At 39.5% G+C, this 14,111-nt stretch overlaps 1 protein-coding gene and 1 long non-coding RNA gene across 2 annotated transcripts; both read right to left on the bottom strand.

Annotated features, from left to right (window-relative positions):
* Positions 1-130: 130 nt before the first annotated feature.
* LOC142377826 (uncharacterized) lies at positions 131-825 on the bottom strand. The gene is made up of 3 exons (XR_012769556.1): positions 746-825; positions 515-541; positions 131-373 (listed from the first exon to the last, which is right to left on the bottom strand). It is a non-coding gene; the product is annotated as an uncharacterized LOC142377826 (long non-coding RNA).
* A 3,910-nt stretch (positions 826-4,735) lies between these two features.
* On the bottom strand, positions 4,736-13,219 carry LOC142377201 (uncharacterized). The gene is made up of 10 exons (XM_075461069.1): positions 12,874-13,219; positions 12,448-12,744; positions 12,129-12,173; positions 11,960-12,034; positions 8,190-8,249; positions 7,716-7,787; positions 7,597-7,615; positions 7,056-7,075; positions 6,910-6,926; positions 4,736-5,206 (listed from the first exon to the last, which is right to left on the bottom strand). Exons 2-10 carry the CDS (start codon positions 12,719-12,721, stop codon positions 5,102-5,104), a joined length of 687 nt encoding a protein of 228 aa, XP_075317184.1. The 5' UTR covers positions 12,722-12,744; positions 12,874-13,219; the 3' UTR covers positions 4,736-5,101.
* Positions 13,220-14,111: the final 892 nt, after the last annotated feature.

Here is a 14,111-nt window from a genome sequence, read left to right as displayed (position 1 = left end):
ATGACAGATCTTTAACAGCTGACATGACATATTTAATTACAGCATGTAACAATATCCTAATGGAAGTTCAGTCACTCACTGTTTATGGTGATGGTGGAAGTATCACTGTCTGGAGATGGACTGTCAACACCTCCAAACCTCACAGTGTAAAAACATCTTACTTTAACCTCAGAGGGTGATCTTTTACCTCCAATCTTCAGCAGCTCAGCTCCTGTCAGTGTCTGCACACAGGAGCTATCTGACTTTTCTTTGTTTTCAATGTAGAAATCACACTGAGTCGCAGAAACAGATGATGGAGTCACACAGTTCAGTGTGACTGAGTCTGTCTCTGTGATCACAGGTCGATCCACCGTCAGGTTCGGCTGAAGAAGAGCTGAAAGTTAAGAGGTGAAGATGTTACATTTATTACTTAATAGTTTCTTCTGTAAAACAGTGATCATGACTGATAATTATTTATTATTGTACAAAAGAGAGATAAATTTACTCTTCATACAAAAATTAAACTTAGTCTGACCTTGTGCTTTGATCTCATGAAAGGAATCTGTTTGAGAAAGTGTTTTTTTTAAATAGTTGAACAGATACAACAATATTCAAGCTCCAACAACAGCTAGTTTAATGGAAAACTGCATTAAAATGTGTTAGTAACAATGTAAAACAGACTGTCCTTTATTGTTTACTGGATCGGCTACATGAATCAAAAGCCAGCATGAACGATGAAATAAGCTAATAAGATATTTAAACTTACACATGAGGATGATGAGCAACAGGAACTCAGCCATGATGAAGCTGAACAATGTGAATGTCCTGAACACACCACACTAGTCTGTCTGACTACTGTAACTTTAACCTGCATTAAGTGTGAGAACTGTCTCTCATGAAAATCTTCTGATGAGAAGTGAGTCGGGGCAACTGGCCACAGAAACACACACAGACACACACACTTGTTGTCACATAGTTGATGAAACCATCAGCGCATATATGTGTCATATTTAGATCAACTCTGCCACAGAGTTGATCAACTGGCTCAGAACAGTTTCTTCATTGTTTCTGTTGCTTTCTTTTAGTTTGCAGATTTGCTGAAACCAAATGTTTACTGATAAATATGGTATGACAAACCTCAAAAGCACTAATATTTTGTCTGACTTGTTTTGGTGTGTTTGTTGGGTGGTTGCCACCATGTTGGACAAATTTGCAAAATAGTAAAAGCTTAAAGATGCTGTCAGGTGGATTTCTGAGGTAGGGTTGTTATTTGCAGCTGTTTTGTGCTCCTCTAATGGCCGCTGGTTGTAAATTCACATTAACTGTGGAGACATGAACGTAGTGTTAAATCTTTAACTCTTTGCAGCACTGCTAATAAAGCCAATTATCTCAACTTTTCTTTAACTACACTGGTGGCTGTCCTACATGTGAAAACACCCTAACTGCTCATCTCTCAGGTGATGTGAGGTCTTCATCAGTACAGTTTCTGTTCCCCTTCAGTCAGTACATGCTGTCACTTTAAGAGTTTCTAACAAGTTCAACTTCCGTTTTTAAACAATAAGCAGACGACAAACATAAATTCTTTGTGTTCAACTAAAATTGAGCCGACATTATGCACACATCTAACATGTTAAATGAATAGTTAGATGGTGCATAACGTCTAGTACAGTTAATGAGATCATTCTTTGTTCTTCTGTTTAGCCTTGCAGAGATGTGGAAGCTCAAATCTGTTTATTTAGCTTGTTATTTGTTATCTATTTCTGAGCCAGAGATGTGCATGTTCCAGTACCCTGCTGGCTGTGACTGTTCTACATGTGAAAACACCCTAACTGTTCAACTTAGTTCAACTTGGTAGAGGTAAAGCATAATGCAAAATATAGTATGTAGGAAATAGCATCAGAAACTTTCATGCCTCCAGCCTTGCCAGCAGCTTGGAAGCCACAATGTGGCTTTGACCGAAATGCTGAGCTGACGAGCACGCTCATAGTAACAACACTAACATACTTACAGGTATATGCTCACTGTGTCGTAAAAGCCAAAGTCAGTTTTGAAGATATGTGATCATTTACCGAAGTATTATTTAAACAAAAACCATCAACCCGTTTACAACATGAGGGTAAAAAAAAAAAAAAACCTCATGAGTGAGATAAGTTTGACTGTAATCGAGTCAAATACATCAGACTGAGTCTGTTTCTGTGATCAGCTCTGGATTCACTGTCAGCTCAGGTCAAGGAACTAAAAATGTAAACATATCAAGGATTGAATGATTGAATGTTTAAATTTATTTTGAAAAAGTATCAGAAAATTATTGATGAACTCTTCTTGTAATTAGCTGCATTTAATCACGTTGTACAGTGAAGTTAAATTAGAATTAGAGGTGAAGATTGTTTCTTCTGTAAAACAGTGGATATGACTGATAATTATGTATTTAATGTCCACGAGAGAGAGAGAAATATGCTCTTCATACAAAAATTAAACTTAGATATTAAATTAACATTAAAGTGTTTTTTTAAATAGTTGAACAGATACAACAATATTCAAGCTCCAACAACAGCTAGTTTAATGGAAAACTGCATTAAAATGTGTTAGTAACAATGTAAAACAGAGTGTCCTTTTGACAAGGACCAATGAATGGGAGGACTCAGATGCAGAGGGTCGCGTAATTCAGACAGGTTTTATTAAGAAATAAACAAAGGGGCTATGAAAATTACTCCCGAACAAAAAAGGGAAACAAAACTGACTATGAAAAGTTCTTACAACAAAAAAAAAAAAAAAAAAAAAAAAAAAAAAAATCGCTCCAGACGGAGGAAGAAGATGATCTGCAAGAAAAGCTAAACTAAAAATCTCTCCTTAAAACTGGAGGCTATTTTCTATGGCTGAGGCACTATGAACAAAAAAACACTCCTAAAAAGACTGGAGGCTATAACAATGAGCTTCAATAATCACGGTTGATTTCTTTGGCTGTGAGCTATGAAAAAAGGCCTGGCATGAACGAAAGATCGAAACACACTGGCAACAAGACAAAGGGAGATGCAGACTACCTGTATAAGACATGAGGGTTATGGGAAACAGGTGGACACAATCAGGAAACAGGGAAGACACTCCAACATATGACACATGAGGAAGGGCAAGTGACCTGAAACGAGAGGAGAGTTACTCTTCAAAATAAAACAAATCACAAGACAAAAAACAACCCCAAAATAAAACCACCTCACCGCTGTGTGACACCTTTGTTGTTTACTGGATCGGCTACATGAATCAAAAGCCAGCATGAACGATGAAATAAGCTAATAAGATATTTAAACTTACACATGAGGATGATGAGCAACAGGAACTCAGCCATGATGAAGCTGAACAATGTGAGTGTCCTGAACACACCACACTAGTCTGTCTGACTACTGTGACTTTAACCTGCATTAAGTGTGAGAACTGTCTCTCAGGAAAACCTTCTGATGAGAAGTGAGTCGGGGCAACTGGCCACAGAGACACACAGACACACACACTTGTTGTCACGTAGTTTATGAAACCATCAGCGCATATATGTGTCATATTTACATCAAATCTGCCACAGAGTTGATCAACTGGCTCACAACAGTTTGTTCATTGTTTCTGTTGCTTTCTTTTAGTTTACAGATAAATATGGTATCACAAACGTCAAAAGCTCAAATAATTGTCTGACTTGTTTTTGGTGTGGTTGTGGGATGGTTGTCACCATGTTGGACTAAACTGTGATCACTGGAAACCTTATAGATGCCACGTGGATTTCTGAGGTGCATGCACTTACCAGTGCATGTTAGTGTGTTCTGTAGGATCTTGCAATTATTCAAAATGACATCTATTTAAGAACTCTGAATATGACACTCAAACAAAATTTCTAGGAGGTTAAACATAATGCACAACATAGTATGTAGGAGGTATTATCAGCCAGCAGCTTGGAAACTGCAGTGTGGCTTTGACCTGAATGCGGAGCTCACGAACAGGCTCATGGTAACACGGTAACATATTTACAGTGAGCAGGTAAATGTTCACTGTGTCGTAATAGTTAGTGTCAGTTTTGAAGATATTTGATCATTTTCCAAAGTATTATTCAAACAAAAACATCAACCTGTCAGTGTAGATTTAAAGTAAAGACTTAAACTCACAACATGAAGGGAAACAAAATTGAATTGTAATCCAGTCAAAAACCTTCAAGTTGCAAAACATGCAATGATCCACTATATGGTGAAAGCACCAGTGTGGCTAAGAAGAGATCATATTACTCAACACTTACCATTAAACCTTTGCCTGATCTTGCATTCAAATTTGGGAAGAATCTGTTCACCTCAGCACCACCATGAGGTGCTCTGTTCCCTCCATTGAACATTTGTTATCTAAAGCACAGTGACTTCATCATCATGACGCCCTTTTTGTTACGTCTTTGAGTCCATTTCTGGTGAAATCGCTGACTCAGTCAGAAGCAGTATTGCTTACAGGCACCAAAACCAAGTTCTAAAGAGGCAACATGTCATATTGGGCATCGTCAAGGTTTTGGAAGAAAGTGTGAATTGAGGTTATGTCAGTGACCGGGTCACCAGTGTTACAAGCTATGCAGTTTCTGTCAAAACGCAATCTCATACTCAGATGGCGTCAGTTTGGGGTGGGTGTGAAAGGACACGGATGCGGAAATTCAAAAAGCAAACTTAATTTATTTTCAAAAACACAAAGTTCAAACAAAAAGCACGGCTGAGCCGGATTCAAAAAACCTAAACTGTGGGATAATTACAAAACAAAACAAAACACTTAATGGAGACGAAACACTTAACTTGGTCGTGGCATGGCATGGAGGATGTTGACGGGTTAGGATCTCGCAAAACAATGAGGGAACGAATGAGGGAGGGTGATTAGGGATTGAGTGCAGCTGATGGGGAAAACACAGGTGAGGGAAGTGAGGCTGATGGCATGACAAGGCAGAACTAAAATGACAACCTGGACCTAAAACAAAGACATGGTAAAAACTAGGACCTAAACACAAACTAAAAACATGGCAAGAAGCCACAGACATGACAGATGGATGCATCGGAAGCAACATGGGGTTCAGTGTCTTGAACAAGGACACGTGGTTATGTGTCCAACCGCCTACGTTCTAATTGTCAGACGCCTGCTCTTCCCCCTGAGCTACAGCCGCCTCCAGTAAATCTCTAAGAGCTGATTCAGCCTCCTGAGGTTCTGAGCTTCGGATGTTTTCACTCTGGATGAAAAAAGACACATCAATTAATTGAGTTGGGAATGTTTTCTCAGGTTATTGATTTACCAGCATATAAAATCATCAAGCTCTGATTTCTATCATGCAGAAATGATTCATTTTGCACATCATAGACAAACACATTTCTGTTTGCTTGTAATTGCATTTTAGATCACTTCAGATTCAACAAGCATTTCACTAATTTACCAGAAAAGCAAATCTACCTGCCCATGAACCTTTCTCTAAATACAGAAAGAGGAATAACGCTCATCGGTTTAGCATGTGTAGGTAACAATCCTGTAGGTTTCATCATAACCAGCCTGTGAATGGTTTAGAAAATGTTAGATGGAAGGAGACATAACAATAATGTCACCCAAGAAAGAATGATCACGAAAGGAAGGAAATCCTGTTAGTAGAAGCAGGAGTGTTGATATTTTCTCTGACGATAGGACCAGTGTTGGGTAAGTTACTTTAAAAATGTAATCCGTTACAGTTACAAGTTACCTTGTTTAAAATGTAATTGTAGTGTAACTTTTTGGATTACTTTAAAAATAAGTAATGTAACTAATTACTTTTGGATTACTTTTACTTATTTATGGTATAGGATAATCTGTATATTATCTGTATGATTCCATCTGTATTTATCACATTTATTTATACCATGCTATTTTTCTTTTCATTGTACTGCCATAACTACATTATACATTATCTGCACATACATGCATTTCCTTAGGTAATTGATCTATTCTGCACATATCTATTAACCATCTTTCCTTACACTAGCTGTAAATAACTGCATTTTATCTCTAAATACTGCATGCTATACAATCTGCACGCGTTACACTTGATAAGATGCCAAACTGCATTTCATTAATACATGTGCAATAACAATGAAGTGCTCTACTTTAGTAATAAATAAGCAAAGTAAGACTTTTACATCACATTTTATTTTTCTTTGCACACCCTTGCTTGTGTGTGTGCGCCAGTACTTCCGGTGAAAACTTCCGGTGATTTGACAGCTAGCGCGTCAGGTTAGGGCCAGTGGCCGTAAACAAAGGTTAACTTGTAGCTAAAAAGACTAACTTTCTTCAGTAGCCTTGATGCTTATTGCTTACCGATTTAGCAAGCCTAGCAGCCTCGTTGCTAATGCTAGCCACAGTAACGTTACCAACCATACCCGACGTGAAGGAGTTGGCTGAGCAGGGGCAAGATTATGGGGCTGGCAGATTCACTTCATTGGTTTATCCGATTGCTGGCCGCCGAGCCATTATGTGTCTGGGTTTGTGTAGGTTACTGATCATGGTTGTTAGCAGTCGATAGTCAGGTTGTGTGATGTGTGTGTGGGTGTGTATTTTTTCTATGGGTACATGCCATTGACTGTATGAGCGGTCTGTGCTCGTTTTTTTATTTTTATTTAATTAGATTGGAGATACTAATTAATACTGAGGGGGGGCTGGTCCCGGGGAAAATTGCCAGGGCCGATTTTTTTCCCCAGTCCGACCCTGCCGCTCTGTACGTCTGTCACTGCAATAACCTCGCACAAATTGTAATCCTGTTAAGTAACCCCCATTCTCACTGAATGTAACTGTAATCTGAGTACATCATTTTTGCTTGTACTGTAACGGATTACAGTTACTTTTATTTTGTATCCTTTTACCGTAACTCCGTTACATGTAATCCGTTACTCCCCAACCCTGGTTAGGACTCACCATTTCTGTCGTTTCATCTGAAATAAAAACACAAACACATTCTTTTCATGACCAAATCACAGATGAAATACATTGATAACACTGGTTTATTGCACAGTCATTAACACTAAGGTGAAAGTAAATGAGCAATAAACTTCCTGATTTACCAGAGATGTTGGCCATCGGTCTAAATGGAGGAAAAGAAGACCGTGTATTATATAAAAGTTTGTTTTCAACACAGAATGAAAACAGCTATGTTCACATTATTGTCTCCAAACATTAAAAAGGTTATTTATTGAACTAAACACGGATACTTAGGAGGTAACACCTCTGTCTACAGCAGTCTGCTGATTATTTTACATCATCTGAGCACATGTACTCAAGCAGAGGATGTCTAAAATCTACCAGAAACTAATTTCATGAACATTCGCAATAGTTATATGAATTCTGAAACTGAGTAAATTCTTCTTTGAGACATTTCACTGAGTCTCAATGAAAGAAGACACAGAAGCCTCGCGCAACCGCCCCAACTTTGATGGAGGGTGCAACAGACCTGCTGTAGAAAAGACCTTTCAGCTGAAGCAGTCAGAGGAAAACTGATTATCCCAAGAACGGCTGTTAGAAAACTGGGAATCTATCATATAAATATCATCAGTCATACATATACACATGTTCACCTGATGATGTCTGAGAAAGAACATTTCTTACCTCTTGCAGAAGCAATTCTCTAAGAAATATAAACAGAAATATATAAAAGATATATTTAAAAAAGATACATATCAAACTATCTAAACTACAGCTTGGGTTTAATGTTGTTGTTTCTTTACCAGTTCTGGATTGACAAACGAGAAGAGCCGATCCAAGCAACACCAGCGTCACAACTGCTGTGATCCTGATAACTGCATAAGAAAAAACAGGTTTCATCACTCTGCGTTAAATCAACAAGCAAAAAAACTAAGTCTTTTGTTATTTTTGCATCTGTGAGTCTTTCTTACTGGAGTATCAAGCATTTAAAAACCATCGGACCAGGTAGACCGTTTCTTTGTTTTAATCAATTTTTCAAACAATGTTGAAATGTTAATGATTATGTTCATTGAGCAATAAAAAGAATGTAAAAGTACATTCGTCTGGAGCAAAGATAAGTGTGGCTGGTGTTCTTAATAGGATGGATCGTGGCATCATCAAGTTTAACTGATGTTGAAACATGGTGTGCTGACAGTCCTGGCTGATTAGAAAAGCTTTCAAACTAATAAATAGTAATTGGTTTGTCATATTGTTATGGACTGCTGTTTACATCCTACCTGTGCTCACAGTGAAAGCTGGCATTGTCGGGGTTGTTGTGACCTCTGTCTCCACAACATCTGAAATAAAAGAAGATAGTTTTACACCTGTCAGATTTATGTGAGCACAAATTGATATTGTCATTGTCTGTGTTTTCATGTGCTGGTTTTCCTTTTTGGTCTTCTGTTCTTGCTCTTTAGTTACCTTACTTTCTGTTTTCTTTTGTATTTTCCACCGTGTTTATTCAGTTCAGTTTTACTCCCTGTGTCACACCTGTTCTTCAGTTGCTGATTGCCTCACCTACCGTTCATTTTAGAATTTACTCATTTTGGAGGTTGTTTTGTTCACCTGTGTAATTTGTTCCTCCTTGTTTTTTCTAGTGATCAGTTCGTTTATCTCTAAAACTTCTGTCGTGTTTTTTTTGGGGGGGGGGGTTAGCTCCTGCCTTGGCAGCCCCTTAAAGGGATAATCCGAAGTAAAATGCACTTTAGGTCAATTTACGGGATGTTGGGAGTACATACGTTGAGTTGACATCAAAATCATTTAATTCTGATGTGTTTTGAGAATTTTTATTTGACCGTTTTCAGCCAAAAGTCGTTAGCCTGGAGGTGAGAGGGGCATATGGTATCGCCGCTACAAAACGCTATTTTTACACCTCTTCTACAGCTCCAAACAACATAACACTTACGTGGTAGTGAGTAGAGGGTCCCTAAATCCAAACAGAAGTGTCCCGAGGTCTTCATGTGGTCGGATAGAGTCCAGAATGAATTTAATCAAGCCAGTATCTTTCCGGAAATGTTGCTGCTGCAGCTGGCATCTTCAGCGTAAAGTCCGTATAGTAGAGCCGAGTGTGGAGTAACACGCTCTGGAAATTCACAATTTCGTTGCCGTTTTTTTTCTACAAACATAGTCCAGTATTTCTTTCAAAAGTGAAATGAAGTTGTATGCAAAAGCAAAGCCTAGCTTACTAACGCCTGGTTTATAGTCGGCAACGCAAGACGCAAGCCGCAACGCAAGCCCTTGCGCGGTTGCAAGCCCCCCCTTGCGTGCTTGCGTGTGTCACCTCAATTTTCTAAACTTCACGCATGACGCGAGCGCAAGCCACTGGCTGTGTTCGAAACCGCCTACTACTTGATCGATCTGACAGTATGCAGAGCGTTTACACACAGTGCACTTCACTCCTGCCCGAGCCGAAGTCAGCCGGCCTGAAAAGCTGATTTCCCTTAAGCTATAAACTCTGTAAATATATAACTATAGCAACATTTGAAACATTTTCAGGCGAGAAAGTGGTCGTTTAGACCCCCAAGGTGTTGAAAATCTGACAAAATACCGGCTATTTACAAGAAGAAGAAGAAGCATGAATCTATGGAAGAGAGACTTGCCAAAGAGCTCCTGGCGGTGAATTTCCTTTCATCGTAGTAGGCTTGTCATTGAAAAAACCCGCTACTCCACCTACTGTCCTGGCGGTGAATCGCCACGCAGCACACGCAACCGCCGACAAAGCAAAATGAAGTATAAACAGAAAGTCTCTATTATGAGGAGAGGGAAAACTGGCGGCAATTTCCGGGTGGTACTGCACTCTAGGGGCGCCAACGAAGCAGTGCAGAGCACGCCGAACTCTATGGTGGTACAATGAAATCCACCTTAGATGCAGCCATTGCTTTGGATATAATTTTTTATATTTTTTCATTTTAATTTTCCTAAAGGCAGGATAAATTATCCTTTCAAACGGCACTTGGTTTGATTTTTTAGACGCACTAGATTTGTTTAAAATACACATTTATTGTCAGTATTGCATCCCGAGTGACGTCACGCATGTGGCATCACTTTACGGCATGGTCAGTCCTAGCGCTGAGCTAGCAGAGAGGGGTTAGCTCAAATAGTTACAGATTTCAGCACAGCCCTTTTACATACTCTCTGACTAGCCTCTGGTTTAGCTTTGGTTGTTGTTAGCAGCACCAGGTTAGCACTCTGGCACAGTGGACGAGTGCCATAAAGCAGCCGGTCGTAATCAGCCGTGCGTTCTTCAGATTCCGTTAGCTAGATGCTAGCGGATACTGACTCGCAAATGCCAGACCTGTAAGAAAACAGAAAGCCATAACTCCCAGGTTATTGTACTTTCGATATAAATCCACATCCCTCTGTCAGAAATCACAGTATTATTTTCAGGTTTCAGCCACTAGCAGGGACATTTTTTGAGTTATTAGCGCCAGCCCTATGGCCAATGGTCATTCTGCACTCGCTCGCCAGCGCCCCCAGAGAAAATCAACTGAACTGCAGCCAATTTTTTTATAATGGGGCGAATAGGAAGGCTGTTAATAGGAACGGCTGTCTGTAAAAGGGCTGTGGTATAAACGTCTCGATCCATTAACATACGCGCAAGACGCAAGCGCAAGGGCAGTTAAAAGAAGTATAACTCAGCCTTAACAGGTTGGAATTTTATAAAATGTCACGTGACCTTACGTCTCGCGTGACCTAGCCTCCTGTTTACGGAAGACGTCTTTTGCGTGTAGTGATGGGATTTCCGGCTCTATTTTGAGATTCGGCTCTTTCGGCTCTTCTTACTGTGGAGAGCCGGCTCTTTCGGCTCCCAAACGGCTCCCCATACACATTTTTTACGTTATTAATTAATTAATTAATTAATTTAACCTAATTTTACAACATTTTGTTTCATTATTGACATTTTTAAGCACTTATGATGAGTAAAATGCGGCATAACAATGCTTTATGAATAAAAGTTTTATTATAACCAATTAAATTATCACAAAATAGCACCACTTCCACAAAAATAACTTAAAATAAATTAAACAGTTATAAATACAAACACGCTTGACACGAGGACAGCAGAGGAAAGAAAAAAGTGGACAAACTTTTTTTCAGTGTTTCCAGTCACCTTATTAATTGAAAGCTGCTTGTGATTGGTCAGATGTGTGGAGCACACGCTTGACATGAGGGCAGTGGAGACATTAAGGCACCGACTGAAGAAAAAAAACTCCGTCTAGCACTGGCAGAAGCAGAGCAAAACCCAAGGAGGGGGAGGGGAGGGAGAGGGAGAGGGGAGAGACAGCTGGGAGAGACAGCTGGGAGAGACAGCTGGGAGAGACAGTGAGGCACCGAAGGACAAAAAAAACGACGTGGAAGAAAAAACTGACGGCTCTGTGGCACTTGCAGAGCACAAGCGCAACGACAGGGAGGAGGAGAGATACTGAAAGAAAAAAACGGCTCCCAAATAGGATCCCAAAACGGCTCCCATTGTGGAGCAAACAGCAGAGCAAACTTTTGGAGTTATGGTGCGTGTTTGTTCCTATCCTGGCTTTTGAAAGAAATACTGGACTATGTTTGTAAAAAAAAACGGCAACGAAATTGTGAATTTCCAGAGCGTGTTACTCCACACTCTGATCTCTACTATACGGACTTTACGCTGAAGATGCCAGCTGCAGCAGGAGCATTTCCGGAAAGATACTGGCTTGATTAAATTCATTCTGGACTCTATCCGACCACATGAAGACCCCGGGACACTTCTGTTTGGATTTAGGGACCCTCTACTCACTACCACGTAAGTGTTATGTTGTTTGGAGCTGTAGAAGAGGTGTAAAAATAGCGTTTTGTAGCGGCGATACCATATGCCCCACTCTCCTCCAGGCTAACGACTTTTGGCTGAAAACGGTCAAATAAAAATTCTCAAAACACATCAGAATTAAATGATTTTGATGTCAACTCAACGTATGTACTCCCAACATCCCGTAAATTGACCTAAAGTGCATTTTACTCCGGATTATCCCTGTGTCACCTGATCCAGGATTCACTGATGTCAGGAAAGTAGTAAATGAACTACCAGCGCTCTTTGATGCTCCAACAGTATAATCTGATGGATAAAAAAAAAACATTTTCAAAGTAGTAAATACAGTCTTACTGTCAGAGTGTAATGTTTCAGATTATTGTTTAAATCCACCACTTACCTGTGGTCAGACTGACAGCTGGTGCTCTTGGGGTTGTGATGGACTCTGCAATAAAAGATTGATTTGGATCAACCAGAAGTTTGTAACATAGAAAAATTTGTGTTACCAGAGTTATACAAAGAGTAATTAAATATACATTAATGGTCAAAATAGCAAATATTCATTAATCTAAAGTCAAATTAGCAAATGGTCCAAGTGTTAAACTCTCACACATTTCAATGAAAATAGAGATTTTCTTTCTTTCCTCTTTCTGGTTGCAACATCTAACATATATTCAGATGTTTTGTGAAAGTACAACAATGGTAGTTTGGTCACTTACTTTGTACTACGACTGAAGAGATGTTACTGTGTGGAGATTGATATGTTCCTCCTCTGTGTTCTACAGTGTAATAACATGTTAGTTCAACCTCAGCAGCTGAACTCAGATGTGCCGTCATCAGCAGCTCAGTTCCTGTCAGGGTCTGCACACAGGAGATGGTTCTGGCAGTTTTTGTTCCCATAAAGTACAAATAACACTCAGATGCAGAAACAGATGATGGAGTCACACAGTTCAGTGTGACTGAGTCTGTCTCTGTGATCAGCTCTGGATTCATCGTCAGGTTCGGCTGAAGAAGAGCTGAAAATATGAATACATGTAGAATAAATCATTATTTGAAGCATTGTCTGATGACAGATCTTTAACAGCTGACATGACATATTTAATTACAGCATGTAACAATATCCTAATGGAAGTTCAGTCACTCACTGTTTATGGTGATGGTGGACGTATCACTGACTGGAGATGGACTGTCAACACCTCCAAACCTCAGAGTGTAAAAACATCTTACTTTAACCTCAGAGGGTGATCTTTTACCTCCAATCTTCAGCAGCTCAGCTCCTGTCAGTGTCTGCACACAGGAGCTGTCTGACTTTTCTTTGTTTTCAATGTAGAAATCACACTGAGTCGCAGAAACAGATGAAGGAGTCACACAGTTCAGTGTGACTGAGTCTGTCTCTGTGATCACAGGTCGATCCACCGTCAGGTTCGGCTGAAGAAGAGCTGAAAGTTAAGAGGTGAAGATGTTACATTTATTACTTAGTAGTTTCTTCTGTAAAACAGTAATCATGACTGATAATTATGTATTATTGTACACAAGAGAGAGAAATATACTCTTCATACAAAAATTAAACTTAGTCTGACCTTGTGCTTTGATCTCATGAAAGGAATCTGTTTGAGAAAGTGTTTTTTTTAAATAGTTTAACAGATACAACAATATTTAAGCTCCAACAACAGCTAGTTTAATGGAAAACTGCATTAAAATGTGTTAGTAACAATGTAAAACAGAGTGTCCTTTATTGTTGCCTGGATCGGCTACATGAATCAAAAGCCAGCATGAACGATGAAATTAGCTAATAAGATATTTAAACTTACACACGAGGATGATGAGCAACAGGAACTCAGCCATGATGAAGCTGAACAATGTGAATGTCCTGAACACACCACACTAGTCTGTCTGACTACTGTGACTTTAACCTGCATTAAGTGTGAGAACTGTCTCTCAGGAAAACCTTCTGATGAGAAGTGAGTCGGGGCAACTGGCCACAGAGACACACACAGACACACACACTTGTTGTCACGTAGTTTATGAAACCATCAGCGCATATATGTGTCATATTTACATCAAATCTGCCACCGAGTTGATCAACTGGCTCAGAACGGTTTCTTCATTGTTTCTGTTGCTCTCTTGTTGTTTAGTGATAAATATGGTATCACAAACCTCAAAAGCACAAATAATTGTCTGACTGACTGAACACACCACAACAGTCTGTCAGATTACTTTGACTTTAACCTATACTAAGTTCCTGATCGTGCTCTCAGGAAAATCATAGCATCAGAAGTGAGTCTGACCAATTAGCCACATTATCTCAAATACCTAAAATACACTTGCTGTTATGCCATTTATAAAACCATAAGCGCATTTAGATGCCCGCCAAATCTTGCAG

The sequence above is a fragment of the Odontesthes bonariensis genome, chromosome 3 (assembly GCF_027942865.1).
Source record: "Odontesthes bonariensis isolate fOdoBon6 chromosome 3, fOdoBon6.hap1, whole genome shotgun sequence".
In the NCBI taxonomy this organism is placed as follows: domain Eukaryota; kingdom Metazoa; phylum Chordata; class Actinopteri; order Atheriniformes; family Atherinopsidae; genus Odontesthes; species Odontesthes bonariensis.
This window is presented reverse-complemented; position numbering and strand designations above follow the sequence as displayed.